General features: G+C 60.3%; 2 protein-coding genes across 2 annotated transcripts in view; one reads left to right on the top strand and one right to left on the bottom strand.

The window, feature by feature from the left end:
• Nucleotides 1-18,451, bottom strand: part of LOC133341459 (disheveled-associated activator of morphogenesis 1-like) — a 61,539-nt gene extending 43,088 nt beyond the window's left edge. Inside the window, exons 1-3 of the mRNA XM_061550109.1 lie at nt 18,354-18,451; nt 2,397-2,679; nt 1,690-1,776 (exon numbers count right to left, since the gene is read on the bottom strand). Coding sequence (XP_061406093.1) covers nt 1,690-1,776; nt 2,397-2,576 — 267 coding nt within the window. The 5' untranslated portion in view covers nt 2,577-2,679; nt 18,354-18,451. The remainder of the gene's footprint in view (nt 1-1,689; nt 1,777-2,396; nt 2,680-18,353) is intronic.
• Nucleotides 18,452-21,597: 3,146 nt separating this feature from the next.
• The window catches only part of LOC133341476 (potassium channel subfamily K member 16-like), a 42,175-nt gene continuing 36,654 nt past the window's right edge, over nt 21,598-27,118 (top strand). Inside the window, exon 1 of the mRNA XM_061550147.1 lies at nt 21,598-21,929. Within this exon, the coding sequence (XP_061406131.1) occupies nt 21,636-21,929 (294 nt within the window). The 5' untranslated portion in view covers nt 21,598-21,635. The remainder of the gene's footprint in view (nt 21,930-27,118) is intronic.

Below are 27,118 nucleotides of genomic sequence, written 5' to 3'. Positions count from 1 at the left end.
TCACTGCCCCCCACATCCGCATACCACGTCACTGCCCCCCCCCTCCGCATACCTCGTCACTGCCCCCCCCATCCGCATACCACGTCACTGCCCCCCCCATCCGCATGCTACGTCACTGCCCCCCCCCATCTGCATACCACGTCACTGCCCCCCCCCATCCGCATGCCACGTCACTGCCTCCCCCCCATCCGCATGCCACGTCACTGCCCCCCCCCATCCGCATGCCACGTCACTGCCCCCCCCCCCATCTGCATACCACGTCACTGCCCCCCCCCCATCCGCATGCCACGTCACTGCCCCCCCCCCATCCGCATGCCACGTCACTGCCCCCCCCCATCCGCATGCCACGTCACTGCCCCCCCCATCCGCATGCCACGTCACTGCCCCCCCCCATCCGCATGCTACGTCACTGCCCCCCATCCGCATGCCACGTCACTGCCCCCCCCATCCGCATGCTACGTCACTGCCCCCCCCCATCCGCATACCACGTCACTGCCCCCCCCCATCCGCATGCTACGTCACTGCCCCCCCCATCCGCATACCACGTCACTGCCCCCCCCATCCGCATACTACGTCACTGCCCCCCCCATCTGCATGCCACGTCACTGCCCCCCCCCATCTGCATACCACGTCACTGCCCCCCCCATCCGCATGCCACGTCACTGCCCCCCCCCATCCGCATACTACGTCACTGCCCCCCCCCATCTGCATACCACGTCACTGCCCCCCCCATCCGCATACCACGTCCCTGCCCCCCCCCCATCCGCATGCCACGTCACTGCCCCCCCCCATCCGCATGCCACGTCACTGCCCCCCCCCATCCGCATGCCACGTCACGCACCAATCCCAGGCAGGAACCCCATGTCCACCTGTGGCTCGTCCCGCCAGCCAGTCGCTAACTAAGTAGCTCCCACCCCCTACCCACCCACCAGGTGCTGCTGCTGCGGCACGCAGGCTCCAATCGCACCGCGTGGATCACGGGGGAGCTCATTTGACCATACTTCACCATTCCGGTCGCCACAAGCTTCGTGAAGCGGGTGGGGCCACTCGCCGACGTTAGCCGTGGCCGGGAACGGAATTTGAGAAAACCGGGTTCACGGAGCAATGCGCTAACCACCGCACCACCGCTCCACATTCCTGGGTTTAATCCCAGATTAATCCCAATGGATCCTCGACCACACCCGTCTATCCCCCCTCACCCCCCACCGCACCCCCACCCTCCTCCCCCAGCGGACACAACTCAAAACAATTATGAAGTTGGGCCGGACGTCGCTAATCACCCTAATAGCCCTAATTAACAACTGGTTAGCTCCGCAGCGTCCCGGAAAGGCCCCGGCGAGCCTCAAGGCTCCTCGCGGGAGGGTTGTGCACCGCGACGTTGGGCACGAGCTCTCTCCGAGCGCTCTCCGCCAGGACCCCGTGGAGTGCCCGGAGAGAAGCGGCACTCGCGAGGAGCTGGCGCCCTCGTAGAGTAGCAGCCTCCCGGCTGTGCGCCGCCACAGTCACCGCAACGCACCCGCAAGGGAGACCCTGACAACTGCGGCTGCCCCGTGTGTGTGTCTACTCCTGCGTGTGGCTGCCCCCCGCTGCCCCCCCTCCCCCACAATGTGGCTGTCCCCCACCTCTCTACGTGTGACTGCCATCCCAGTGAGGCTGCCCACTATGTGGATGTCCCCCCCCCCGACCCACCTTCTTGCTGCAGTAGAGCTGCCACTTCTTCTCGTCGGGCAGAGCGAACATGTCCGCGCGGTTCTTCTCGGGGAGATCCAACTCGTCCTGCAGAGGCGGGGCAGAGCTCGCGTGAGACTCACGCAGACGCACTCGCAGGCACGCGCACGCAGACACGCGCACGTGCATAGGCACACGCACACACAGACATACACAGAGACACACGCACACACAGACATGCACAGAGACACACGCATGCATAACACACGTATATAGACAAAACAAACAAAGACAAAAATCCCCCGTATAGCCTTAACCGATTTTTGGGGCAAGTGCTATTAGCAAACACGTATAAAGGCCGGAACGGCACACGAGGTGGCGTATGGGCAACACCACGCCCGGCCGCCTTTTTCTCCCTAGTGGCGATGTTTACAGAATGCACCGGGTACTCATTTGAGGCTGAATCAACCGAGAGGAGTCCGAGGACCGGTTCTGATAATCGTCACCGGTGTTGGCCATGAGCGGGAATCGAACTCGGGTCACCGGGTTCACAGCGCAGCGCTAACCGCTACACCACCACTCCACACCTGCACGGAAACACGCAGCAACACACACACAAAGATGCACGAACACAGACACGCACCTACACGTAGACACGCAGGCACGCACACGGTTGAGTCAAGGACCAGACACACACCGACTTGGGGGGCGGGGTGGGGGGCACGCACCACCAGCTCCGCGAAGAGGGCCTGCAGCTCCTCGTGGGGCGGCATGGGCGCCTGGGGCCACTGCGGGGGGGCGGCGGCCCCCCCCGGGCCCTGCACGGCGTGCGTGATCTGCTGCGAGCCGTGGTGGCCCAGACCCAGCGTGCGCAGCAGCCGGCTCTGCCTCTTCTTCTTGCCCGCCATCCTCCTCCTCCTCGCTCTCCTCCTCCTCCTCCGCGCTCTTCTGCTGCTGCCGCCGCTGCCGCTCTCTCCTCCTCACGAGCCGCGCCCGCCGCTCATGGCCCCCCTGGCGGAGTGGAGAAACGGAGAGGAAGGGGGGGGGGAGCTCAGGGGGCAGTGGAGAGGGAGGGAGCGAGGACCCTGGAGGGGTTCGTGACGGGAAACGCGAACCCCGCTCTCTGTCTTCTGCACGGGGACTCGGGGACGTGGGGGGCGGGGGCAGAGGGGGGGGGCCCTCCCTGCCCCCGCAATTTCCGCGGGGGATGGAGGCGACGGGAAATGGCTTCGGCTCTTCCTGCTCACGGTGTCATGCACTGTGTCACTACTGACTGTGTCACTACTGACTGTGTCACTACACACTGTGTCACTACTGTGTCAACTACCGTGTCACTCCTCGCCGTGTCAGCTACTGTGTTACTACTCAGCGTGTCAACCACCGTGTCAACACTCACTGTGTCAACCACCGCGTCACCGCTCACTGTGACAATTACTGTGTCATCACTCACTGTGTGAATCACTGTGGTGTCACTCCTCACTGCGCACTGTGTTACATTGCCACTGGCTGTGCCACTCGCCGTGCCACTCGCCGCTTCGTACAGGCGACTCGACTTTTGTGCCAAACGTCAACCCCCTGACGCTTGCAGCAGCAGAGCCACTGCAGTTTGCAGCGGCTCCACTTCCTGCCGTGCGACCCCCCCTCCCCTCCCCTCCCACGGTCTCAGCTCGCGCATCGTCTACGTCCTCCCACCGCCCGTTAGCGCGCATCAGGAGCCGGGCGGGGTGGCCTCCCTCAGTGGTTCTCAACTGGGGGCACGCAGACCCCTGGGGGGCAGGGGGGGGGGTACTCGGTTGAAACAAAATACAACAAGGAGGGGTAGAGTAGCAGCCAAACAAGGTTGAGAACCACTGGCCGCCTACTCAGTGACCTGTAAACATGCCAACCTGGGCACAACTGCATGTCCACGTTGCACGTTGCTGGTGCCTCGATGTAGACTGATGGCGGGTGGGGGAGACGGGGGAGAAAGCTAGAATTGGAATGTCGTCTCTCGCTATCGCCAAGCTGTGTTTGTGGGGGGCATCTCCATCCCTCTACGCGCATCACCACCACCACCATCATCAGCACCACCATCATCACTACCACCATCATCAAAAACCATCACCCGTCACCACGCTGCGTGTGCCCGGCTGTGTGCACGTTAAGGCCACACCCGCTGGTAAATCATGGGACAGAATCAGCGGTGGCACGGATCGACTGACTGAGATGACTGGCCGATGAACCACCTGTGCCCCCTACTGTGCCACCTTGCTGTGTTTTAGCTATCCGGTGCTCCGCTCGTTGTTGTGAGCGTTGCTCCTCTGCATTCCGTTGTTGTTGGAGGGCGACTGCCTCCAACTGCCCAGTGGCAGCGTCCTTCACGAGGCTCATTCACAGAAGCCGATCTTGACACTGCTGGTACCAGTCATCGGCAAGTCCACTCAGCTCCACGTCCTCCTGTACCACATCAGTCTTCTCTAGCCCGCGGCCGCTCCTGTTAAGTCCCCTCTATCTGGCCGAACAAAAGCTGTTTATGCAAGCGGTGGCTGGGCATGCGGGCGACATGACCCAGCCAACGCAGCCTTGCCTGCCGGAGAAGTTCACCGATGGGACCGTCTCCAGATCTTTCAAGGATTTGCGAGCTCCTCACACAATCCAACCTGCAGGTTAAACCCAGGATGGATGGTAGGCAGGCCGCCATAAATGTTTCTAACCGGCGAAGATGTTCCATTCAGGGGGTCCACGTTTGGCAAGCGTAGAAAAGGGAGGGAATGACCATGGCCGAGAAGACCCGGAACTTCGTGTGGAGGGGCAGACCAGGTAGCTTGCACACAGCGTTACGCAGCTGAAGTAAAGATAATGCCACTCGACTGATTCGGAGTGAGACCTCTGCTGTCAAACCGGAGCCAGTCATGAGCACACTGCCCAGGTATGGAGAACTCTCAAAACCATTACCACCATCACCACCACCAACCAACATCACCACCCTGAGCGTCCCCGTCTCTAGGCGCACGCCCTTGCAGAGAATCTACACCGACACCGCACGTCCCCAGACAGAAATACCATACACACATACCTGCTGTGATCTATACATAGACACGGGTGCCCCCGTGTAGCCTTTAACACGCTGCTGGGCCAACTGCTGCCACCGGGTACCTGTGAAGGTCAGAATGGCGCACGAGGGGGGACGTTGTGGCAAGCGCCACGCCCGGCTGTCTTTATCTCCCCAACCGGGTATTAATTCAAGGCTGAGTGGACGTAGAAGAGGTCCAGCACCGATTGTGATATCTCTCACCATGACCGGGACTCGAACCCAGGTTGCCGGGGTTCATAACGCTGTGCTCGAACCACTGCGCCACCGCTCCCATGTACAAGACAAATTTGTAAGGCCCCTTCCACTCATGGTCGCTTCTGTGCATGTGATCCCAATTGAGCCATTCGCGATGTCATTCTGAAATGTTGGCACCCTGACGCCGGCACACGACGGCCTCCTCTTGCGAATGACGCCACGGGATCTCCTAACCTCCACTGCAAGTGGAAGCAGACGGCGAGGAGTATTCCCTTTTGGTTATCCCACGCCGCAGCAGCAATACACGCGGCGACCGTTGGATTCCAGCCGCGAACCTCTGCAACAAGAAGTGGCCAACGGCTCTACCGCTCAGCCGCGTCGCTGGGGAGACAAAAGCGGCCGGGCGTGATCCTGGTCACAACCACCCACTTCGTGTGCAGTTCTGACCTTGAGAGGCACTCGCTAACAACATTAGTCCCCCGCCACTCTGCGCGTGTGCGAGAGAGACGGAGTGCGCTGGCGTGAGTCTAATCGCAAGCCACTGCCAAGCGGAAGATTACGGCGGCCGGCTTGGGGAGGGCCTTCATCCAGCAGTGGAGAGACCACGTGTGATGAGGATTCTCGGGCGGACGTGATGCTCTCTCCCGAGTGGGTGTGCGTTCTTCCCCGCGGCACTGCGGATCTCGCCCCCCACCCCCCCGCCTGCCGTCATTCGCATTTTGAACGTCAGATATTGCACGCGGCTGGGCGAGTCGCCCCCAGGTCCCCCTCACATCCCGGCAGCCAAGCGGGTCGCGCGCCTGCACAGTGCCCTGGCTCGTGGCCATGCGACCCAAAGCACGGAGCGTGGATGCAACAGCGGACCGCTGGAGTCCTCGCGCTCATTCAACGGAGGAGGAACAGCAAAACAAACCTGACACGAAACCTCTCCTCCCCCTGCGCTCGAGTCAGCAGGCGACCTCGACATCGTCTCGCGCAAGAATCTTGCCTGGATCGGCAACCACCATGAACACGCCGCTCGCCATGGTGCTGCGAGATTGCGTTGCTCGCGGGATGAGTGCAGGAACATCCACGCTTGCAACATTGCACTATCACTCCAACCCCGCGCCTTCACCAACGAGCATTGACCAGCGTGGTGAAGTATGATCATGTAACACCCACGACCTGCAAGGCGTGGGGAGGCCCTCATCCAGCAGTGGATTGAGACACATGTGCCTGTGCGTTTACACGAGTGAGTGAAGAGGGGTTTGCAGCGGTTCTCGCGACGCTGCACTACGAACCCGGCAGGGACTCGAGTTTGATTCCCGCTCATGGCCAACACCAGTCACGATCATCTGAACCGGTCACGGGCCTCCCCTAGGTCGACTCAGCCTCAAATGAGTACCTGGTGCGGTGTGTAAACATCGCCACTTAGGAGACAAAGGCGACCGGGCGTGGTGTTGGCCACCCACCCCCTCGTGTGCCGTTCCAGCCTACGTAGGTGCTCGCTAACAGCACTTGCCCCTACAGTCCTGTTAAGGCTATACGGGGGATCTTTGTGTGTAGGTGTGTGTAGGCGAGTGTGAGTGTAGGTGAGTGTGAGTGTAGGTGAGTTTGTGTGTAGGTGAGTGTGGGTGTAGGTGAGTTTGGGAGTAGTTGAGCGTGAGTGTAGGTGAGTGTGTGTGTAGGTGAGTGTGTGTGTATAGGTGAGTGTGTGTGTAGGTGTAGGTGAGTGTGTGTGTAGGTGTAGGCGAGAGTGTGTGTGTAGGTGTGTATGTGTAGGTGAGTGTGTGTGTGTAGGTGAGTGTATGTAGGTGTAGGTGAGTGTGTAGGTGAGTGTGTGTGTGTAGGTGAGTGTGTGTGTGTAAGTGTGTGTGTAGGTGTGTGTGTAGGTGTGCGTGTAGGTGTGTGTGTGTTTAGGTGAGTGTGTGTGTAGGTGTGTGTGTAGGTGAATGTATGTCTAGGTGAGTGTGTGTGTAGGTGAGTGTGTGTGTAGGTGAGTGTGTGTAGGTGAGTGTGTGTGTAGGTGAGTGTGTGTGTAGGATGAGTGTGTGTGTAGGTGAGTGTGTAGGTGTGTGTGTTTAGGTGTGTGTAGGTGAGTGTGTGTAGGTGAGTGTGTGTGTAGGTGAGTGTGTGTGTAGGTGAGTGTGTGTGTAGGTGAGTGTGTGTGTGTGCAGGTGAGTGTGTGCGTGTGTAGGTGAGTGTGTGTGTAGGTGAATGTGTGTAGGTGAGTGTGTGTGTAGGTGAGTGTGTGTGTAGGTGAGTGTGTGTGTAGGTGAATGTGTGTAGGTGAGTGTGTGTGTAGGTGAGTGCGTGTGTAGGTGAGTGCGTGTGTAGGTGAGTGTGTGTAGGTGAGTGCGTGTGTAGGTGAGTGTGTGTAGGTGAGTGCGTGTGTAGGTGAGTGTGTGTGTAGGTGAGTGTGTGTAGGTGAGTGTGTGTAGGTGAGTGTGTGTAGGTGAGTGTGTGTGTAGGTGAGTGTGTGTAGGTGAGTGTGTGTGAGTGTGTGTGTGTAGGTGAGTGTGTGTATAGGTGAGTGTGTGTGTAGGTGAGTGTGTGTGTGTGTAGGCGAGTGTGTGTGTAGGTGAGTGTGTGTAGGCGAGTGTGTGTGTAGGTGAGTGTGTGTGTAGGTGAGTGTGTGTAGGTGAGTGTGTGTGTAGGTGAGTGTGTGTAGGTGAGTGTGTGAGTGTGTGTGTAGGTGAGTGTGTGTAGGTGAGTGTGTGTGTAGGTGAGTGTGTGAGTGTGTGTGTAGGTGAGTGTGTGAGTGTGTGTGTAGGTGAGTGTGTGTGTAGGTGAGTGTGTGTGTAGGTGAGTGTGTGTGTAGGTGAGTGTGTGCGCCTTCTGTCGGGCCTCAGGGCGCCTGGTCGTGTACAGTCGGAGCTGAGGAACGAGAAAATCCGGTCCCGTGTCTCCCTCCACACACACACACGTGTCTCCCCGTGTCCCCCTCCACACACAAACACACGTGTCTCCCCGTGTCCCCCTCCACACACACACGTGTCTCCCCGTGTCCCCCTCCACACACACACGTGTCTCCCCGTGTCCCCCTCCACACACACACGTGTCTCCCCGTGTCCCACACACACACACACGTGTCTCCCCGTGTCCCCCTCCACACACACACGTGTCTCCCCGTGTCCCACACACACACACACGTGTCTCCCCGTGTCCCCCTCCACACACACACGTGTCTCCCCGTGTCCCCCTCCACACACACACGTGTCTCCCCGTGTCCCCCTCCACACACACACGTGTCTCCCCGTGTCCCCCTCCACACACACACACACGTGTCTCCCCGTGTCCCCCTCCACACACACACGTGTCTCCCCGTGTCCCCCTCCACACACACACGCGTCTCCCCGTGTCCCCCTCCACACACACACGTGTCTCCCCGTGTCCCCCTCCACACACACACGTGTCTCCCCGTGTCCCCCTCCACACACACACGTGTCTCCCCGTGTCCCCCTCCACACACACACACGTGTCTCCCCGTGTCCCCCTCCACACACACACACGTGTCTCCCCGTGTCCCACACACACACACGTGTCTCCCCGTGTCCCCCTCCACACACACACGTGTCTCCCCGTGTCCCCCTCCACACACACACGTGTCTCCCCGTGTCCCCCTCCACACACACACGTGTCTCCCCGTGTCTCCCCCCATACACACACGTGTCTCCCCGTGTCCCACACACACACACACGTGTCTCCCCGTGTCTCCCCCCACACACACACACGTGTCTCCCCGTGTCCCACACACACACACATACGTGTCTCCCCGTGTCCCACACACACACATACGTGTCTCCCCGTGTCCCACAGACACACACGTCCCACACACACACGTCCCACACACACACACACGTCCCACACACACACACACGTCCCACACACACACACGTCCCACACACACACACGTGACCCACACACACACACGTGTCTCCCCGTGTCCCCCTCCACACACACACACGTGTCTCCCCGTGTCCCCCTCCACACACACATACGTGTCTCCCCGTGTCCCACACACACACACGTCCCACACACACACACACACGTGTCCCCCTCCACACACACACACACGTGTCTCCCCGTGTCCCCCTCCACACACACACACGTGTCTCCCCGTGTCTCCCTCCACACACACACGTGTCTCCCCGTGTCTCCCTCCACACACACACACGTGTCTCCCCGTGTCCCACACACACACGTGTCCCACACACACACACGTGTCCCACACACACGTCCCACACACACACACACGTGTCCCCCACCACACACACACACGTGTCTCCCTCCACACACACACACGTGTCTCCCCGTGTCCCCCTCCACACACATACGTGTCTCCCCGTGTCTCCCTCCACACACACACACGTGTCTCCCCGTGTCCCACACACACGTGTCCCACACACACACACACGTGTCCCACACACACACACGTGTCCCACACACACACACACACGTGTCCCACACACACACACACACACGTGTCCCACACACACACGTGTCTCCCCGTGTCCCACACACACACACGTGTCCCACACACACACACGTGTCCCACACACACACACACGTGTCCCACACACTCACGTGTCTCCCCGTGTCCCACACACACACACGTGTCCCACACACACACACACACGTGTCTCCCCGTGTCCCCCTCCACACACACACGTGTCTCCCCGTGTCCCCCTCCACACACACACGTGTCTCCCCGTGTCCCCCTCTACACACACACGTGTCTCCCCGTGTTTCCCCCCACACACACACGTGTCTCCCCCCACACACACACGTGTCTCCCCCCACACACACACACACGTGTCTCCCCGTGTCTCCCCCCACACACACACACGTGTCTCCCCGTGTCCCACACACACACACATACGTGTCTCCCCGTGTCCCACACACACACATACGTGTCTCCCCGTGTCCCACAGACACACACGTCCCACACACACACGTCCCACACACACACACACGTCCCACACACACACACGTGTCCCACACACACACACGTGTCCCACACACACACACGTGTCTCCCCGTGTCCCCCTCCACACACACACGTGTCTCCCCGTGTCCCCCTCCACACACACATACGTGTCTCCCCGTGTCCCACACACACACACGTCCCACACACACACACACACGTGTCCCCCTCCACACACACACACACGTGTCTCCCCGTGTCCCCCTCCACACACACACACGTGTCTCCCCGTGTCTCCCTCCACACACACACGTGTCTCCCCGTGTCTCCCTCCACACACACACACGTGTCTCCCCGTGTCCCACACACACACGTGTCCCACACACACACACGTGTCCCACACACACGTCCCACACACACACACACACGTGTCCCCCTCCACACACACACACGTGTCTCCCTCCACACACACACACGTGTCTCCCCGTGTCCCCCTCCACACACATACGTGTCTCCCCGTGTCTCCCCGTGTCCCACACACACGTGTCCCACACACACACACACACACGTGTCCCACACACACACACGTGTCCCACACACACACACACACACGTGTCCCACACACACACACACACACGTGTCCCACACACACACGTGTCTCCCCGTGTCCCACACACACACACGTGTCCCACACACACACACGTGTCCCACACACTCACGTGTCTCCCCGTGTCCCACACACACACACACGTGTCCCACACACTCACGTGTCTCCCCGTGTCCCACACACACACACACACGTGTCCCACACACACACGTGTCTCCCCGTGTCCCACACACACACACACGTGTCCCACACACACACACACACGTGTCCCACACACACACACGTGTCCCACACACACACACACACGTGTCCCACACACACACGTGTCTCCCCGTGTCCCACACACACACACGTGTCCCACACACACACACGTGTCCCACACACACACGTGTCTCCCCGTGTCCCACACACACACACGTGTCCCACACACACACACGTGTCTCCCCGTGTCCCACACACACACACACACACGTGTCTCCCCGTGTCCCACACACACACACACGTGTCCCACACACACACACGTGTCCCACACACACACACGTGTCCCACACACACACACACGTGTCCCACACACACACGTGTCTCCCCGTGTCCCACACACACACACGTGTCCCACACACACACACGTGTCCCACACACACACGTGTCTCCCCGTGTCCCACACACACACACACGTGTTCCACACACACACACACGTGTCCCACACACACGTGTCTCCCCGTGTCCCACACACACACACACGTGTCCCACACACACACACGTGTCCCACACACACACGTGTTAACTCGCACACCCTAAACTCGAGCCTACAGCGACCCGCGCAAACTTCGGGGAATCCTCAGCGGTCGCGTCGTCCTTCAAGGAGTGTAAACAAAGGTTCCGTGACGCCCTTAACAGGTTATCGCAAACAGCACTTGTCCCAAGAGTCTATGAAGGCTATACGGTGGATTTTAGTCTCTGAATGAATAAGGTACGAATTCCTGTGCAGTGGCATAACCAGGTTTGGCAGCAGAGGTTTCACGTCGGATTAGTCGAGCGGCATTATATTGTCATCAGCTGCGTGACGCTGTGTGGAAGCTACCTGGGTTTATATCACTCTACACGAAGCTTCGGGTTTTCTCGGTCACTGCTAAGCCCTCCCTTCTCGATGCTTGCGAAACGTGGACCCATTTGAAGGAATATCTGCGCCGGTGTAACCATTCAGACGGGCCTGCCTACGATCCATTCTGTGTGTAACCAGACTGGTTGCGTGGGGAGCTCAAACATACTTGAAAGACCTGGACACAGTCACAGCGGTGAGATCCTCCGGTAGGCGAGGCTGCGTTGGCTGGGTCATGTAGCTCGCATGTCCAGCCACCGCATGCCCAAGCAGCTTCTGTTTGGCCGGATCGAGGGGGCTAAACGGGCGCGGCACGGGCTAAAGAAGAGATGGAGTGATGTGGTACAGGAGGATGTGGAGCTGAGTGAACTTGCCGATGACTGGTACCAGCGGTGTCAAGATCGGCCTCTGTGGAAGAGGAGGTTCCTAAAGGGCGTTGCTGGGCAGTTGGAGGCAGTCGCCCTCACAACAACAACGGAGGGCAGAGGAGCAACGCTCACAACAACGAGCGGAGCTCCGGGCGACTAAAACGCAACAAGGTGGCACAGTAGGGAGCGCAGAAGGTGCATCTGCCCGTCATCTCAGTCAGTCGACCTGTAACGCCTGCACCCGTCCTGTGACATTTGAGCGACCCGTCGACAGTTCACGTGGCCTCAAGGTGCACCGAGCCTGACACAAACGCTGTGGTGACGTCACTGCCACTTGTTGCGTGTGAGCGTGGTGCGAGTGAAGAGTCGGATAAACAGTGGCGACAGTGATCACATCATTAACCACACCTATCGCCACACCCGTGACCAACACGTTTGACCATAGCAGTGACCACACCTAGAATCCATCCCATGCGACGCACGTCCAGAGACCGTTCAGGGTGACACACCAGCACGGGCCACACACACCAGCACGGGCCACACACACCAGCACGGGCCACACACACCAGCACGGGCCACAAACACCAGCACGGGCCACACACACCAGCACGGGCCACACACACCAGCACGGGCCACACACACCAGCACGGGCCACACACACCAGCACGGGTCACACACACCAGCACGGGCCACACACACCAGCACGGGCCACACACACCAGCACGGGTCACACACACCAGCACGGGCCACACACACCAGCACGGGTCACACACCAGCACGGGTCACACACACCAGCACGGGTCACACACACCAGCACGGGTGACACCAGCACGGGTCACACACACCAGCACGGGTCACACACACCAGCACGGGTCACACACACCAGCACGGGTCACACACACCAGCACGGGCCACACACACCAGCACGGGTCACACACACCAGCACGGGTCACACACACCAGCACGGGCCACACACACCAGCACGGGTCACACCAGCACGGGCCACACACACCAGCACGGGCCACACACACCAGCACGGGTCACACACACCAGCACGGGCCACACACACCAGCACGGGTCACACACACCAGCACGGGCCACACACACCAGCACGGGATACACACACCAGCACGGGTCACACACACCAGCACGGGTGACACACCAGCACGGGTCACACACACCAGCACGGGTCACACACACCAGCACGGGTCACACACACCAGCACGGGTTACACACACCAGCACGGGTTACACACACCAGCACGGGTCACACACACCAGCACGGGTCACACACACCAGCACGGGTCACACACACCAGCACGGGCCACACACACCAGCACGGGTCACACACACCAGCACGGGTCACACACACCAGCACGGGCCACACACACCAGCACGGGCCACACACACCAGCACGGGCCACACACACCAGCACGGGTCACACACCAGCACGGGTCACACACACCAGCACGGGTCACACACCAGCACGGGTCACACACCAGCACGGGTCACACACACCAGCACGGGTGACACACCAGCACGGGTCACACACACCAGCACGGGTCACACACACCAGCACGGGTCACACACACCAGCACGGGTCACACACACCAGCACGGGTCACACACACCAGCACGGGTCACACACACCAGCACGGGCCACACACACCAGCACGGGCCACACACACCAGCACGGGTCACACACACCAGAACGGGTCACACACACCAGCACGGGTGACACACCAGCACGGGTCACACACACCAGCACGGGTCACACACACCAGCACGGGTCACACACCAGCACGGGATACACACACCAGCACGGGTCACACACACCAGCACGGGTCACACACACCAGCACGGGTCACACACTCCAGCACGGGTCACACACACCAGCACGGGATACACACACCAGCACGGGTCACACACACCAGCACGGGTCACACACACCAGCACGGGTCACACACACCAGCACGGGTCACACACACCAGCACGGGTCACACACACCAGCACGGGCCACACACACCAGCACGGGTCACACACACCAGCACGGGTCACACACACCAGCACGGGTCACACACCAGCACGGGCCACACACACCAGCACGGGATACACACACCAGCACGGGATACACACACCAGCACGGGAAACACACACCAGCACGGGCCACACACACCAGCACGGGATACACACCAGCACGGGTCACACACACCAGCACGGGATACACACACCAGCACGGGATACACACACCAGCACGGGTCACACACACCAGCACGGGCCACACACACCAGCACGGGTCACACACCAGCACGGGTCACACACACCAGCACGGGCCACACACACCAGCACGGGTCACACACCAGCACGGGCCACACACACCAGCACGGGCCACAAACACCAGCACGGGTCACACACCAGCACGGGTCACACACACCAGCACGGGTGACACACCAGCACGGGTCACACACACCAGCACGGGTCACACACACCAGCACGGGTTACACACACCAGCACGGGTCACACACACCAGCACGGGTCACACACACCAGCACGGGTCACACACACCAGCACGGGTCACACACACCAGCACGGGCCACACACACCAGCACGGGTCACACACCAGCACGGGTCACACACACCAGCACGGGTCACACACCAGCACGGGTCACACACACCAGCACGGGTGACACACCAGCACGGGTCACACACACCAGCACGGGTCACACACACCAGCACGGGTCACACACCAGCACGGGATACACACACCAGCACGGGTGACACACACCAGCACGGGTTACACACACCAGCACGGGTTACACACACCAGCACGGGTCACACACACCAGCACGGGTCACACACCAGCACGGGATACACACACCAGCACGGGTGACACACACCAGCACGGGTTACACACACCAGCACGGGTGACACACCAGCACGGGTCACACACACCAGCACGGGTCACACACACCAGCACGGGTTACACACACCAGCACGGGTTACACACACCAGCACGGGTCACACACACCAGCACGGGTCACACACACCAGCACGGGTCACACACACCAGCACGGGCCACACACACCAGCACGGGTCACACACCAGCACGGGCCACACACACCAGCACGGGTCACACACACCAGCACGGGTCACACACACCAGCACGGGCCACACACACCAGCACGGGCCACACACACCAGCACGGGTCACACACACCAGCACGGGATACACACACCAGCACGGGTGACACACACCAGCACGGGATACATACACCAGCACGGGATACACACACCAGCACGGGATACACACACCAGCACGGGTCACACACACCAGCACGGGCCACACACACCAGCACGGGCCACACACACCAGCACGGGTCACACACACCAGCACGGGATACACACACCAGCACGGGTGACACACACCAGCACGGGATACACACACCAGCACGGGCCACACACACCAGCACGGGTCACACACCAGCACGGGATACACACACCAGCACGGGCCACACACACCAGCACGGGCCACACACACCAGCACGGGTGACACACACCAGCACGGGATACACACACCAGCACGGGCCACACACACCAGCACGGGCCACACACACCAGCACGGGTCACACACACCAGCACGGGTCACACACCAGCACGGGATACACACACCAGCACGGGCCACACACACCAGCACAGGATACACACACCAGCACGGGTCACACACACCAGCACGGGCCACACACACCAGCACGGGTCACACACCAGCACGGGCCACACACACCAGCACGGGTCACACACACCAGCACGGGATACACACACCAGCACGGGTGACACACACCAGCACGGGATACACACACCAGCACGGGATACATACACCAGCACGGGTGACACACACCAGCACGGGATACACACACCAGCACGGGTGACACACACCAGCACGGGATACACACACCAGCACGGGCCACACACACCAGCACGGGCCACACACACCAGCACGGGTCACACACACCAGCACGGGTCACACACCAGCACGGGATACACACACCAGCACGGGTCACACACACCAGCACGGGTCACACACACCAGCACGGGCCACACACACCAGCACAGGATACACACACCAGCACGGGTCACACACACCAGCACGGGCCACACACACCAGCACGGGTCACACACACCAGCACGGGCCACACACACCAGCACGGGTCACACACCAGCACGGGCCACACACACCAGCACAGGATACACACACCAGCACGGGCCACACACACCAGCACGGGTCACACACACCAGCAAGGGTTACACACACCAGCACGGGCCACACACACCAGCACGGGTCACACACACCAGCACGGGCCACACACACCAGTACGGGCCACACACACCAGCACGGGCCACACACACCAGCACGGGCCACACACACCAGCACGGGTCACACACACCAGCACGGGCCACACACACCAGCACGGGCCACACACACCAGCACGGGCCACACACACCAGCACGGGTCACACACACCAGCACGGGTCACACACACCAGCACGGGCCACACACACCAGCACGGGTCACACACACCAGCACGGGCCACACACACCAGCACGGGCCACACACACCAGCACAGGATACACACACCAGCACGGGCCACACACACCAGCACGGGTCACACACACCAGCACGGGCCACACACACCAGCACGGGCCACACACACCAGCACGGGATACACACACCAGCACGGGATACACACACCAGCACGGGATACACACACCAGCACGGGTCACACACACCAGCACGGGATACACACACCAGCACGGGCCACACACACCAGCACGGGTCACACACACCAGCACGGGATACACACACCAGCACGGGATACACACACCAGCACGGGCCACACACACCAGCACGGGCCACACACACCAGCACGGGCCACACACACCAGCACGGGCCACACACACCAGCACGGGTTACACACACCAGCACGGGTCACACACACCAGCACGGGCCACACACACCAGCACGGGATACACACACCAGCACGGGATACACACACCAGCACGGGCCACACACACCAGCACGGGTTACACACACCAGCACGGGTCACACACACCAGCACGGGCCACACACACCAGCACGGGCCACACACACCAGCACGGGCCACACACACCAGCACGGGCCACACACACCAGCACGGGTCACACACACCAGCACGGGCCACACACACCAGCACGGGATACACACACCAGCACGGGATACACACACCAGCACGGGCCACACACACCAGCACGGGCCACACACACCAGCACGGGCCACACACACCAGCACGGGTTACACACACCAGCACGGGCCACACACACCAGCACGGGATACACACACCAGCACGGGATACACACACCAGCACGGGCCACACACACCAGCACGGGCCACACACCAGCACGGGTGACACACACCAGCACGGGTTACACACACCAGCACGGGTCACACACACCAGCACGGGTTACACACACCAGCACGGGTCACACACACCAGCACGGGATACACACACCAGCACGGGCCACACACACCAGCACGGGCCACACACACCAGCACGGGCCACACACACCAGCACGGGCCACACACACCAGCACGGGATACACACACCAGCACGGGATACACACCAGCACGGGTCACACACACCAGCACGGGCCACACACACCAGCACGGGATACACACACCAGCACGGGTTACACACACCAGCACGGGATACACACCAGCACGGGCCACACACACCAGCACGGGCCACACACACCAGCACGGGCCACACACACCAGCACGGGCCACACACACCAGCACGGGTCACACACACCAGCACGGGATACACACACCAGCACGGGCCACACACACCAGCACGGGCCACACACACCAGCACGGGCCACACACACCAGCACGGGTTACACACACCAGCACGGGTTACACACACCAGCACGGGTCACACACACCAGCACGGGTTACACACACCAGCACGGGTTACACACACCAGCACGGGTTACACACACCAGCACGGTTGAGGGTGTAGAGGTCTCACCTGTACTGGTGAGCGAGGAGGCAGGTAAGGTAGGTGAGGCCTCACCTGTATTGGTAAGACAGGAGGCAGGTGAGCAAGATGGACAGGTAATAGGGTTTAGGCCTCACCTGTACTGGAGGGAGGGGGGACAGGTGAGCGAGGAGGACAGGTGAGCGAGGGGGACAGGTGAGCGAGCTTTAGGCCTCACCTGTACTGGAGGGAGAGGAGGCAGATAAGCGAGGGGGTCAGATGAGAGAGGGGGACAGGTGAGCGAGGGGGTCAGGTAATAGGGTTTAGGCCTCACCTGTACTGGAGGGAGGGGGGACAGGTGAGCGAGGGGGACAGGTGAGCGAGGGGGACAGGTGAGCGAGGAGACAGGTGAGCGAGTTTTAGGCCTCACCTGCAGAGAGAGGAGCGGAGGCTGCGTCGCCGCCTCGGAGCGAAGTGAAGTTGGCGATGCGCAGGCGGCAGGGAGGGGGGACATGGGGGAGGGGGTGGAGGGGTGGGGGCTGTGGAAGGGGAACAGGAAGGCGGAACAGCATTCCGAGCTGCAGTCCTGAGACTGAAAGATACAGACACACACACAGACAAAGATCCCCCGTATAGCCTTAACAGGCTGTAGGGTCAAGTGCCGTTAGCGAACACCTATAAATAAAGGCTGGCACGGCACACGAGGGGGTGGGTGGCCAACACCACGCCCGGCCGCCTTTGTCTCCCTAGTGGCGAGGTACTCATTTGAGGCTGAGTCGACCTAGGGGAGACCCAGGACAGGTGCAGATAAACGTCACTGATGTTGGCCGTGAGCGGGAATCGAACACTGGTCGCCAGGTTTGTAGCGCAGCGCGCTAACCGCTACACTACCGCTACCCACACACACACAGCCACACATACACGCAGCCACACACACACAGCCACACACACACACAGCCACACACACACACAGCCACACACACACACAGCCACACACACACACAGCCACACACACACACAGCCACACACACACACAGCCACACACAGACAGCCACACACACACAGCGACACATACACACAACAACCGCCATTCGCCACTAAGTGGCGGTGACGTCACCACGACGCTTGTGCCAGGCCATGTGCACCTTGAGGCCACGTGAAGTTTCGAACGCCCGCTGGCAGGAGGTCACGGGGCAGACCCAGGTGCCACGGGTCGACTGACTGAGATGACCGAGATGACTGGCTGATGCACCACCGATGCCCCCTACTGTGCCAACTTGCTGTGCTTTAGCCACCTGGCGCTACTCGTTGTTGTGAGCGTCGCTCCTCCGCCCTCTGTTGTTGTTGGAGGGCGACTGCCTCCAACTGCCCAGTAGCGTCCTTCACGAACCTCCTCCACAGAGGCCGATCTTGACACCGCTGGTACCAGTCATCGGAAAGTCCACTCAGCTCCACGTCCTCCTGTACCACATCACTCCATTTCTTCTCCAGCCCATGCCGCTCCCGTTTAGCCCCCTCGATCCGGCAAAAACAGAAGCTACCTGGGCATGCGGTGGCTGGGCATGCGGGCTACGTGACCCAGCCAACGCAGCCTTGCCTGCCGGAGGAGCTCACCGATTGGACAGACAATGGGACGCGGACAGAGATAAACACACAGACATTCACAGATGCAGACACCACACAGGCTCACACAAACACACGGATGCACAGATTCCCACAGACAGACCCCACACTGCACACACAGAGATAGTCATGCACCGACTCACAGAGGCGCATAGGCCTGACAGATAAGGACACCCAGAGATTGACGGATACAGACAGCCAGCCACACACACTGAGACAGGGACTAACTTACAAAAACAAATATTCCCCACATCTAACCTATATAGACTGCTGTGAGCGGGAACCTGTAAAGGCTGGAATGGCACACGAGGGGGCAGTGTGGCCAGAACCATGCCCGGCCGCCTTTGACTTCCCAGTGTTCATGTTTTCAGACTGTTCCAGGTGTTACTTTAAGGCCGAGTCTACCTAGGTGAGGTTCAGGACCGGTGTAAATATTCGTCATTGATGTTGGCGGTGAGCGGGCATCGAATTCGGGTTGCTGCGTTCGTCGCGCAGTGCGCTAACCACTGCACCACCGCTCCCCATGGACATGGTACACACACACACGTGCTGTTAGCGACGACCTGCACACGAGGGGTGGGTGGCCAGCACCACGGGCGGCTGCCTTCGTTTTCCCCAGTGGCGATGTTTACATACCGCATCAGGTACTAACTTGAGGCTGAGTCGACCTAGGGGGAGACCAATGGACTGGTTCAAATAATCGTTCGCGCAGTGGGCTAACCACTGCACCACCGCTCCCCACGTACTGTACATGGTACACACGCACGCGTGTGCGCGTGTACACACGCACGCGCGTGTACACTCACACGCACACGCGCGTACACACACGCGCGTGCGTGTGTACACACACACACACACGCGCGCGTGTACACACACATACACGCGTGTACACACACACACGCGTATACACTCACACGCACACGCGTATACACACACACGTGTGTACATACACACGCGTGTACACAAACACGCGCGCGTGTACACACCCACACACAGATTCGCAGACTGTCGCCCGCTCAAGTCGGGCTCCACCTGCCTCGTCGCCGCCGCGGCTCTGCCTCCCTCTGCTGTCTGTAGCTCTGTCTCCCTCTGCTGTCTGCAGCTGAGCATCTCACGGTCACGCCGCGCTATAGACAGCCAATTAACGCCCGTGCCGTGGCGCAACAACTGCCTGTACGGGGGGTCGGGGTTGAGGTTTCACATGTCCCTTGGGGGTGGGGGGCATCAGTTCCATAAGTGTGGGGGGGGGGGGGGCATTCTCGAGCGGGCACAGATTGACACGTCAGCAGTCTCTCGCTGCGTCGCTGGTTCGTAAACCGAGTTTAGCTCTGGGTTCTAGCACCGGTCAAATCTTCTTTGCCGCAAGCTAAGCAGATGTTTCACCTGGTTAGCACTTGGATGGGACGCTGTCTGGGAATGCCACGTGATGTGGGCCTGAGCGGAGAGGTGGTTGCCGGGATATGGCAGGAGAGCACTGAATTGTTGAATCCACGCGTGCCGATCTTTGAGCGTCACCTCGTTTGCCCGCGGCGCTGGGTTCTCTCCGGGCTCTCTCCAGAGTTCATGACTAACCATCCCAATGAAGCAGCACCCTCTTTAAAACGAGCCTTGTGATCCTCATTGCACCTTTAATGCACAGATAAATGGCAGCATCGCTGACGACGCGGCGCTTGCAGCCGAGGTTGCGGGCACGTGGCGATCGTGGCTTCTCACAGCGACAGATTACAGGGACCGGACCCCCCAGAGACCCGACCCCCCAGGGTGGGTCCACAGATGGGTTTGTTGTGGAGAGAAAGAGGGGACCTGGGAAAAGATCCTGGAAGACGGCGATGGTAGAAGCCAAACGGAGAGATCTCCCAGAAATTATTGCCAGAGTCATGGGAGGGATTTGGCACGACCTGGCATCTTGAGTCTCGTTCAGACCGCCGTGGTCTCCGGGGCTCGGGGCGGACTCTGTGGGGGCCCCACCTCGCTGCGTGACGCTCGCGTGGGGAGGGCTCACGAGATGGAGCCGCACCCGCCGCATTAATTCGGGCCCAGGGTCGCGACGGAGCCACACGGCGGGACACAAACACACACACACAGCGAGATGACCTCTGAACGCACAAAGCAGCTGCGAGAAGGAGCCCGCCAGGTGCGCTCCAGGGCCCGAGAGGGTGTCCGCGCCAGAGTGGAGGTGGCGAGCCGTCGGCCCCGGGGCCTCGTGTGCACGGGGCTGCTCGTCTTGGGCTACGCGGGCTTCCTGCTCGTGGGGGTCGCGGTGTTCGCGGCCGTCGAGGCGCCCGAGGAGGTGCGGTCCCGAGACTTGGTGCAGCAGCATTTGGCCGTGTTCTTGCGCAACAACTCGTGCGTGAACATGGACGAGCTGCTGAACATCGCCGCGGTGAGAGCAGCCCCCCCCCGCAGCCCCCCCCCGCAGCCCCCCCTCCCCACCGGCGGGAGGGGGCCCGAGTGGAATTGGTTCCAGTGAGAGATCGAACCCTCGCGAGGGGTGGCGGTGGTCCCAGAGGTGGTTTAAGACCTCCCTGCGAGGCGGGGACCCCGGGGAGTGACCTCAGATCCGTCTGCGTGACTCGCATCGTCAACTCCACATGATGATGATGTTAGCGCCGGTGAATCCCGGCAGGACACACAGGGAGCCGGCGGGCGTGCGTGCGCACCGCCCGCGCTCGTGCGTGTCCACGAGAGCGCTCGCCTCGGGCGAGATCGTCACTCGCTGAGGAAGTTGAACAAACAATATCGGGGTTCATTTCACAGTTGCTGAGCGCAGGCCCAGAGGCCGGCAACAATCAGCACTGTCATCAACGTCGTTGTCCTCCCCACCGCACCTGCGATGAGCACGGCTGGCTACGTGCGTTGCGAAATAAAGTTCAACGTACACGCGCAAAGTTGTAGGAGGCAGGGCGCGTAGCGCGTTCCCTGTATCGGACGAGATGGTTGTTATTGACACGATACGCGATTGGGTTGGGCGCGTTGGGGGGTGGGAGACACGGATGATGGAAGTGCATTATTCCGAAGTCGAGCGGTTTCCTGGGAAGAAGCACACAGAGAGATTGAGGGGGGGGGGGGGGGGGGGGCGGGGAGTTGATAGTGGGCACAGCGGACGCGGCTCGGAGTGCGCCGGGCCGTGCCGTTTACAGGCCCGCTGAGATAAGTGGTGGGAATTTCACGTTCCTATGGCGGGGCCGAGTCTATACACAGGACAACCACGGTTGACTAACACCACACACGAGGCACTTATGTGATTGCGTCTGGGCGGAGAAAGGGGATGATGAGCTGAGTCCATCCCCTTCTCGACCGACATAGAGGAGTTGAACTCATACCCTTCCAGTGGCGAGCCTCTCGCTCTGGTGCGGTGTGTGTGGGATGTGTACTGTGGTGTGTGTGTGGTGTGTGTGGGGTGTGTGTGGTGTGTGTGGGGTGTGTGTGGGGTGTGTGGGGTGTGTGTGGGGTGTGTGTGGTGTGTACTGTGGTGTGTGTGGGGTGTGTCTGGTGTGTGTGGGGTGTGTGTGGGGTGTGTGGGGTGTGTACTGTGGTGTGTGTGTGGTGTGTGTGGGGTGTGTGTGGGGCGTGTGGGGTGTGTGGGGTGTGTGGGATGTGTACTGTGGTGTGTGTGTGGTGTGTGTGGGGTGTGTGTGGGGTGTGTGGGGTGTGTGTGGGGTGTGTGTGGTGTGTGTGGGGTGTGTGTGGGGTGTGTGTGGGGTGTGTGTGGGGTGTGTGTGGTGTGTACTGTGGTGTGTGTGGGGTGTGTGTGGGGTGTGTGGGGTGTGTGTGGGGTGTGTGGGGTGTGTGGGGTGTGTGGGGTGTGTGTGGGGTGTGTGGGGTGTGTGTGGGGTGTGTGTGTGGGGTGTGTGTGGGGTGTGTGGGGTGTGTGTGGGGTGTGTGTGGTGTGTGTGGGGTGTGTGTGTGGTGTGTGTGGTGTGTGTGGGGTGTGTGTGGTGTGTGTGGTGTGTGTGTGGGGTGTGTGGTGTGTACTGTGGTGTGTGTGGGGTGTGTGTGGTGTGTGTGGTGTGTGTGTGGTGTGTGTGGTGTGTGTGGTGTGTGTGTGTGGTGTGTGTGTGGTGTGTACTGTGGGGTGTGGGGTGTGTGTGGTGTGTGTGGTGTGTGTGGGGTGTGTGTGGTGTGTGTGGTGTGTGTGTGTGGTGTGTGTGGTGTGTACTGTGGGGTGTGGGGTGTATGGCGTGTGTACTGTAGTGTGTGGGGTTTGTGTGGTGTGTGTATTGTGTGTGGGGTGTGTGTGGGGAGTGGGGTGTGTGGTGTGTGTGTGGTGTGTGGGGTGTGTGTTGTGTGTGTGTGGTGTGTGTGTGGTGATGTGTGTGGTGTGTGTGGTGTGTTTGTGGTGTGTGTGGTCTGTGTGTGGTGTGTGTGTGTGTGTTGTGTGTGTGGTGTGTGTGTGTTGTGTGTGTGCGGTGTGTGTGGTGCGCCGGGCCGTGCCGTTTACAGGCCCGCTGAGATAAGTGGTGGGAGTTTCACGTTCCTATGGCGGGGCCGAGTCTATACACAGGACAACCACGGTTGACTAGCACCACACACGAGACACTTATGTGATTGCGTCTGGGCGGGGAGAGGGGATGATGAGCTGAGTCCATCCCCTTCTCGACCGACAGAGAGGAGTTGAACTCATACCCTTCCAGTGGCGAGCCTCTCGCTCTGGTGCGGTGTGTGTGGGATGTGTACTGTGGTGTGTGTGTGGTGTGTGTGGGGTGTGTGTGGGGTGTGTGGGGTGTGTGTGGGGTGTGTGTGGGGTGTGTGGGGTGTGTGTGGGGTGTGTGTGGTGTGTACTGTGGTGTGTGTGGGGTGTGTGTGGTGTGTGTGGGGTGTGTGTGGGGTGTGTGGGGTGTGTGGGGTGTGTGTGGGGTGTGTGTGGGGTGTGTGGGGTGTGTGTGGGGTGTGTGTGTGGGGTGTGTGTGGGGTGTGTGTGGTGTGTACTGTGGTGTGTGTGGGGTGTGTGTGGTGTGTGTGGGGTGTGTGTGGGGTGTGTGGGGTGTGTACTGTGGTGTGTGTGTGGTGTGTGTGGGGTGTGTGTGGGGTATGTGGGGTGTGTGGGGTGTGTGGGATGTGTACTGTGGTGTGTGTGTGGTGTGTGTGGGGTGTGTGGGGTGTGTGTGGTGTGTGTGGGGTGTGTGTGGGGTGTGTGTGGGGTGTGTGGGGTGTGTGTGGGGTGTGTGTGGTGTGTACTGTGGTGTGTGTGGGGTGTGTGTGGTGTGTGTGGGGTGTGTGTGGGGTGTGTGGGGTGTGTGTGGGGTGTGGGGGGGGTGTGTGGGGTGTGTGTGGGGTGTGTGTGTGGGGTGTGTGTGGGGTGTGTGTGGTGTGTACTGTGGTGTGTGTGGGGTGTGTGTGGTGTGTGTGGGGTGTGTGTGGGGTGTGTGGGGTGTGTACTGTGGTGTGTGTGTGGTGTGTGTGGGGTGTGTGTGGGGTGTGTGGGGTGTGGGGGGTGTGTGGGATGTGTACTGTGGTGTGTGTGTGGTGTGTGTGGGGTGTGTGGGGTGTGTGTGGTGTGTGTGGGGTGTGTGTGGGGTGTGTGGGGTGTGTGTGGGGTGTGTGTGGTGTGTACTGTGGTGTGTGTGGGGTGTGTGTGGAGTGTGTGGGGTGTGTGTGGGGTGTGTGGGGTGTGTGGGGTGTGTGTGGGGTGTGTGTGGGGTGTGTGGGGGGTGTGTGGGGTGTGTGTGTGGGGTGTGTGTGGGGTGTGTGTGGGTGTGTGTGGGGTGTGTGTGGTGTGTGTGGGGTGTGTGTGGTGTGTGTGGTGTGTGTGTGGGGTGCGTGGTGTGTACTGTGGTGTGTGTGGGGTGTGTGTGGTGTGTGTGGTGTGTGTGGTGTGTGTGTGGTGTGTGTGTGTGGTGTGTGTGTGGTGTGTACTGTGGGGTGTGGGGTGTGTGTGGTGTGTGTGGTGTGTGTGGGGTGTGTGTGGTGTGTGTGGTGTGTGTGTGTGGTGTGTGTGGTGTGTGTGGTGTGTACTGTGGGGTGTGGGGTGTATGTCGTGTGTACTGTAGTGTGTGGGGTTTGTGTGGTGTGTGTATTGTGTGTGGGGTGTGTGTGGGGAGTGGGGTGTGTGGTGTGTCTGTGGTGTGTGGGGTGTGTGTTGTGTGTGTGTGGTGTGTGTGTGTTGTGTGTGTGCGGTGTGTGTGGTGTGTGTGGTGTGTTTGTGGTGTGTGTGTGGTGTGTGTGTGTTGTGTGTGTGGGGTGTGTGTGGTGATGTGTGTGGTGTGTGTGGTGTGTTTGTGGTGTGTGTGGGGTGTGTGTGGTGTGTGTGGGGTGTGTGTGGGGCGTGTGTGGGGTGTGTGGGGTGTGTGTGGTGTGTGTGGGGTGTGTGTGGGGTGTGTGGGGTGTGTGTGGTGTGTGTGGGGTGTGTGTGGGGTGTGTGTGGTGTGTTTGGTGTGTGTGTGGGGTGTGTTGTATGTACTGTGGTGTGTGTGGTGTGTGGTGTGTGTGTGGTGTGTGTGGTGTGTGTGGTGTGTGTGTGTGGTGTGTGTGTGGTGTGTGTGGTGTGTACTGTGGGGTGTGGGGTGTGTGTGGTGTGTGTGGTGTGTGTGGTGTGTACTGTGGGGTGTGGGGTGTATGGCGTGTGTACTGTGGTGTGTGGGGTTTGTGTGGTGTGTGTATTGTGTGTGGGGTGTGTGTGGGGAGTGGGGTGTGTGGTGTGTGTGTGGTGTGTGGGGTGTGTGTTGTGTGTGTGTGGTGTGTGTGTGTTGTGTGTGTGCGGTGTGTGTGGTGTGTTTGTGGTGTGTGTGGTGTGTGTGTGGTGTGTGTGTTGTGTGTGTGGGGTGTGTGTGGTGATGTGTGTGGTGTGTGTGGTGTGTTTGTGGTGTGTGTGGTGTGTGTGTGGTGTGTGTGTTGTGTGTGTGGTGTGTGTGTGTTGTGTGTGTGCGGTGTGTGTGGTGATGTGTGTGGTGTGTGGGGTGTGTGTGGGGTGTGTGGCGTGTGTGTGGTGTGTGTGGGGTGTGTACTGTGGTGTGTGGTGTGTGTGGGGTGTGTGTGTGGTGTGTGTGTGTGTGGTGTGTGTGGTGTGTATGTGGTGTGTGTGGTGTGTGGTGTGTGTGGTGTGTGTGGGGTGTGTGTGGTGTGTGTGGTGTGTGGTGTGTGTGTGGCGTGTGTGGTGTGTGTGTGTACTGTGGCGTGTGTGGTGTGCGTACTGTGGTGTGATGTGTGTACTGTGATGTGTGTGGTGTGATGGGCGTGTGTGTTGTGTGTGGGGTGTGTGCTGTGGTGTGTGTGGCGTGTATGTGGCGTGTACTGTGGCGTGTGTGATGTGTGTTGTGTGTGGTGTGTGTGGGGTGTGTGTGTGTGTTGTGTGTGGTGTGTGTGGGGTGTGTGTGGTGTGTGTGGTGTGTGTTGTGTGTGGTGTGCGTGGTATGTACTGTGGCGTGTGTGGTGTGTGTGGGGGTGTGTACTGTGATGTGCGTGATGTGTGTGGGGTGTGTGTGGTATGTACTGTGGCGTGTGTACTGTTGGATGTGTGTGGCGTGTTTACTGTGGTGTGTACTGTGGTGCGTGTATTATGGTGTTTGTGGTGTGTGTGCTGTGGTGTGCGTGGCGTGTGTAGTGTGTGCACTGTGGTGTGTGTATGGCGGATGC

This window comes from Lethenteron reissneri, chromosome 11 (genome assembly GCF_015708825.2).
Source record: "Lethenteron reissneri isolate LAM-NWPU_2019-01 chromosome 11, ASM1570882v1, whole genome shotgun sequence".
NCBI classification, from domain to species: domain Eukaryota; kingdom Metazoa; phylum Chordata; class Hyperoartia; order Petromyzontiformes; family Petromyzontidae; genus Lethenteron; species Lethenteron reissneri.
Note: the sequence above shows the minus strand (reverse complement) of the source record. Positions and strands in the feature narration are given on the sequence as shown.